Below are 644 nucleotides of genomic sequence, written 5' to 3'. Positions count from 1 at the left end.
AACCTCAAACAAATATCTTGGAAGCTTATTAGTCATTAACCAAAACCCCACCCTTTGTTTCTTGGCAAGCAGGATAGGAATCAGATGAAATTGAGATTCCAATAAAAGTCAAGCTCTACTATGTAGAAATAGAGGTTTATGATGATTAATTTGAAAGGATCACATGCTGGTGCCTTTTTATTCTATGAAGGGCTGCATCATGTAACAGGATTGATTGGCTTCCAAGCTTCTAAAACAAGAGTCGGCTACACAATGTCATAATTGTCATCAAACATACAAATAAGAGAGAAAAGATGTTCTAGAAGTTTCCTTGGGTACTGTACGTTGATATCTGATATGACACCAAGTTTTTTTGCTGCCTTACATCTAATACCCCACAGATACATTGTGCAAGATCTTATGGAGACAGATCTTTACAAGCTCCTAAAGACTCAACACCTCAGCAACGACCACATTTGTTACTTCCTTTACCAGATTCTGAGAGGGTTAAAATATATCCACTCAGCCAATGTGCTTCACCGTGACCTCAAACCTTCCAATCTGCTGCTTAACACCACATGTGATCTCAAGGTGAGCTGAAATTTCTTACAGATTTTCCTGACATGGTTTTCATAAACAAACTGCTGTAAACCATGAATGTGGGG

General features: G+C 38.4%; 1 protein-coding gene across 1 annotated transcript in view; it reads left to right on the top strand.

The window, feature by feature from the left end:
- Positions 1–644, top strand: part of MAPK1 (mitogen-activated protein kinase 1) — a 17,921-nt gene that overhangs the window by 856 nt on the left and 16,421 nt on the right. Inside the window, exon 2 of the mRNA XM_005421463.3 lies at positions 381–570. Coding sequence (XP_005421520.2) covers positions 381–570 — 190 coding nt within the window. The remainder of the gene's footprint in view (positions 1–380; positions 571–644) is intronic.

This window comes from Geospiza fortis, unplaced genomic scaffold, assembly GCF_000277835.1.
Source record: "Geospiza fortis unplaced genomic scaffold, GeoFor_1.0 scaffold408, whole genome shotgun sequence".
Lineage (NCBI taxonomy): Eukaryota > Metazoa > Chordata > Aves > Passeriformes > Thraupidae > Geospiza > Geospiza fortis.
Note: the sequence above shows the minus strand (reverse complement) of the source record. Positions and strands in the feature narration are given on the sequence as shown.